This window comes from Aptenodytes forsteri, unplaced genomic scaffold, assembly GCF_000699145.1.
Source record: "Aptenodytes forsteri isolate BGI_AS27 unplaced genomic scaffold, ASM69914v1 Scaffold141, whole genome shotgun sequence".
NCBI lineage: Eukaryota > Metazoa > Chordata > Aves > Sphenisciformes > Spheniscidae > Aptenodytes > Aptenodytes forsteri.
In genome coordinates, this window is record NW_008794416.1 from 1265515 (window position 1) to 1268776 (window position 3262).

General features: G+C 45.7%; 1 protein-coding gene across 1 annotated transcript in view; it reads left to right on the forward strand.

Moving 5' to 3' along the window:
* RPIA (ribose 5-phosphate isomerase A) overlaps positions 1 to 2429 on the forward strand; it is a 15508-nt gene extending 13079 nt beyond the window's left edge. The window contains exon 10 of the mRNA XM_009289416.1: positions 1242 to 2429. Coding sequence (XP_009287691.1) covers positions 1242 to 1339 — 98 coding nt within the window. The 3' untranslated portion in view covers positions 1340 to 2429. The remainder of the gene's footprint in view (positions 1 to 1241) is intronic.
* Positions 2430 to 3262: the final 833 nt, after the last annotated feature.

Below are 3262 nucleotides of genomic sequence, written 5' to 3' on the forward strand. Positions count from 1 at the left end.
CAGCTCGAATACTGTGTTCAGTTTTGGGCCCCTCACTGCAAGAAGGACGTTGAGGTGCTGGAGCGTGTCCAGAGAAGGGCAACGAGGCTGGTGAGGGGTCTGGAGAACAAGTCTGATGAGGAGCGGCTGAGGGAACTGGGGTTGTTTAGCCTGGAGAAAAGGAGGCTGAGGGGAGACCTCATCGCGAGATGAGGACCTCATCAACAAGCGATAGGACGAGAGGAAATGGCCTCAAGTTGCGCCAGGGGAGGTTTAGATTGGATGTAAGGAAAAATTTCTTCACTGAAAGGGTTGTCAAGCACTGGAACAGGCTGCCCAGGGAAGTGGTAGAGTCCCCATCCCTGGAGGTATTTAAAAGACGTGTAGATGTGGTGCTTAGGGACATGGTTTAGTGGTGGACTTGGCAGTGCTAGGTTAATGATTGGACTTGATGATCTTAAAGGTCTTTTCCAACCTAAATGATTCTATGATTCTATAGTCTCTGCATCATTTGCTGCTCAGAAATGGGCTTGCTAAGGGGAGAGGAGCATCTTCACTACCCAAAAGTGGATGAGGCGAACTGTTAAAGCCTGAGTACAGTGGTCATAGCAGGGCTCTGGCCGCCTTGTGCTTGTGGTAGTTGAGTACAGTGGTGATAGGGCTCTGGCCGCCTTGTGCTTGTGGTAGCTCTTGTCCTCCATTTCTTTCCACCTTCCTGGCCGCTGGCTGTGGCTCAGTGATCACTGTGAAGTTAGGAGCACCCCATAATTAAATGCAACCAGAAGTACATTTGCAAATGGGCTACAAATGGCAGAGGTAGCATCAGATCTGCTGTGTCTTAACATTTGAACAAGTGTTATCCAGGTGTTCTCTAACAGGATAGGTTTTTATAGTTGCATTTAAAGGTAAAGTGAGTAAGCGTGTGGCTGCCTGTAGCTTCCTCTTGCTCCTGTGGGTCATCAGATGGCTGCAGATGCCACGCTCGTGATTGTAACGGTGGTGGCTGGGGTGTGTGAATGTTGGGGGGAGCTTTGGGAGTTGTTTCTCGCTCTCTGGAGAGAGTTTCTTCTGGGGGTGGTCGCGTGGAAAAGACTTCCCGGAGGCTCCCTGTGTGGCTGATGCAACATCGCCCAGGTTGGACACCTCCAAACCTCTGATGGAGGCATTAGTGCCTTTTAATGAACAAAAACATGGTCAGAGCAGAGGATTCAAGCAATGGGGTGGCTCTGGCGTTAACTGGCACATGACCTCTTGTTCCCCAGGTGTGGTGGAGACGGGACTCTTCATCGACATGGCAGAGGTGGTGTACTTTGGCATGGAGGACGGCTCGGTCAGCGTGCGGGAGAAGCAGCCTCGCTGACACCAGCACGCTGCCTGCTCTGCTTCGCCTTCGGCCAGTTTGATTCAGCTGTTGTAACGGTGCCAACCTGACGTTTTGCCTTAACGAGCAGCGGTTATCGCAGGAGACGGACGGGAAGTTGATCAGAATCCGCTGATGTGATACTGAATGTCTTTTTTTAAAAATAACAAAAAATTATATTCTATTTCTATATATATATATTTTTACTTTACAGGAATGTTGTCTTTTTTTAAAGAATCATTTAAACAAATTGCTTTAACGTTTTTATTTTATTTTCTAAGAAATACTTACCAAAAAGAATATTCCTTGTTTTGTGTTTTGGTTTTTTTTTTTTCCTTTTTTTGAACAGAACTTGAACCCTTCTGGTTGCTCGTAGTGCTCAGTGATTGAGGTCAGAAATACAATCCTAATGCATCCTTCTTAACCACCCTGGCAGGAAGGGTGATGCATGTAACGGGAGCGCATCCAGTCGGGACCTGCTGATGCCTTATTTGGAACCTTTTTGGTTCAGTATTTTATGCCTTTTATTTTTCTATACCACTGTTTTTTAATAGTTCAGGATGTCTAGTTGTCCTCTGTGCACATGCCAATTTTCTGAGCCTAGGGTGGTCTCTACATCTCTATCTGGGACATTAATAAGGGCCTTTTCTGGGCCTCTGTATGGAGATGTTCATCCTTTGAGCCAAATTCTGCTCTCCATTAATCCAGGACCTTGGATTAAAGTCTGTTCCTGTAGCTGGAGATGTTTGGGACTTCATCCTTGTAAATCGAGAGCAGAACTGGGTCCTTGATGAAGTTTACAGAAGCATATTTGAACAGCTTAGGGCAGCGTGGAATACTGTTCAGTGGCAAATTATTTGATTTGGAATGAAGGTTAATTATCACCCCTCGCAGCTGGTTGATTTGTGGAAGGATAGAGCAGAATGCACAGGAAAACTGAGTCTTCCTGCCTAAATTTTCCACATGTAGCAGGAGAGAGACACGTTCAATATCTTGTTCTCAGTGTATAGGTGCTTTGCGTGGTTCTGGTGTCAAAATGCAAGCCCTCTCTTTGTGTTGTAGACACTGAAATAAAGAGCTGTTATACCAGATTCAGTGGTAATTTGGTTCTTAAAGTAACTATTTTGTGGACAAACGGGGCAGATCGTCATCAGAGTAACTTCTGCTGTAGTTTTCCCCTTGCAAGGGCCCTTCACCCAGGCCAAATTCACCCTTCTGCATTTGATTTCTTTTTGCTTAAGGTAAATACATTATTTTAAATTAACCAGATTATCTAATCAACACTTGTTAGCTGCAGCGCTTGCTTTGTCACTGTCTTAAAGTTGCACGTCTAAAACTTGCACATCTAAATCCCTTACAAAAAGGAGCTATTTTTACATCTTTAAATCTTCCCCTTCCTGCACATCTATTCTGTTAATTCTGAAGCACTTGTACCAAGCAAACTGGCTGCCAACCAGCCAACAAGTTGCTGGAAACAGTGGAATATCTCTTCCCGCAAACCTGATGCTGCAGAAGCCGTTTGCAGAACCCTAGTTCTTGCCATGGGCTGTTTTCAGATGTGTCTTGGGCTCCTAATGTAATTCTAGATAAAGAGAGAGCAATCGAGCAAAGCTTTGTACCCAAGCGCCTTCTCACTCAGCATGCTTCTGGAAATGAGATTAGCAGCAGCGAACGTTGCTGTTGACTCTCCTCTCTCTCTCTGAAATCAAACAGCTCCTTCTCAAAAAGCCGATAAAACCATTACTGCACCATTACTTTCTGGCCCTGGACCAGATGTGATCTCATTCAGCTTTGTGCTTAGCAGGGGCTTGTTAAATCTAAGCCTGAACATGGCAGGTCTGATTCTTGAGCTTCTCCTGGTGCTTGGGATGCAGGTAGCACTGGTGGGTGCTTCTGCAACAGATGCCTCTGCTGGGGTGGGAC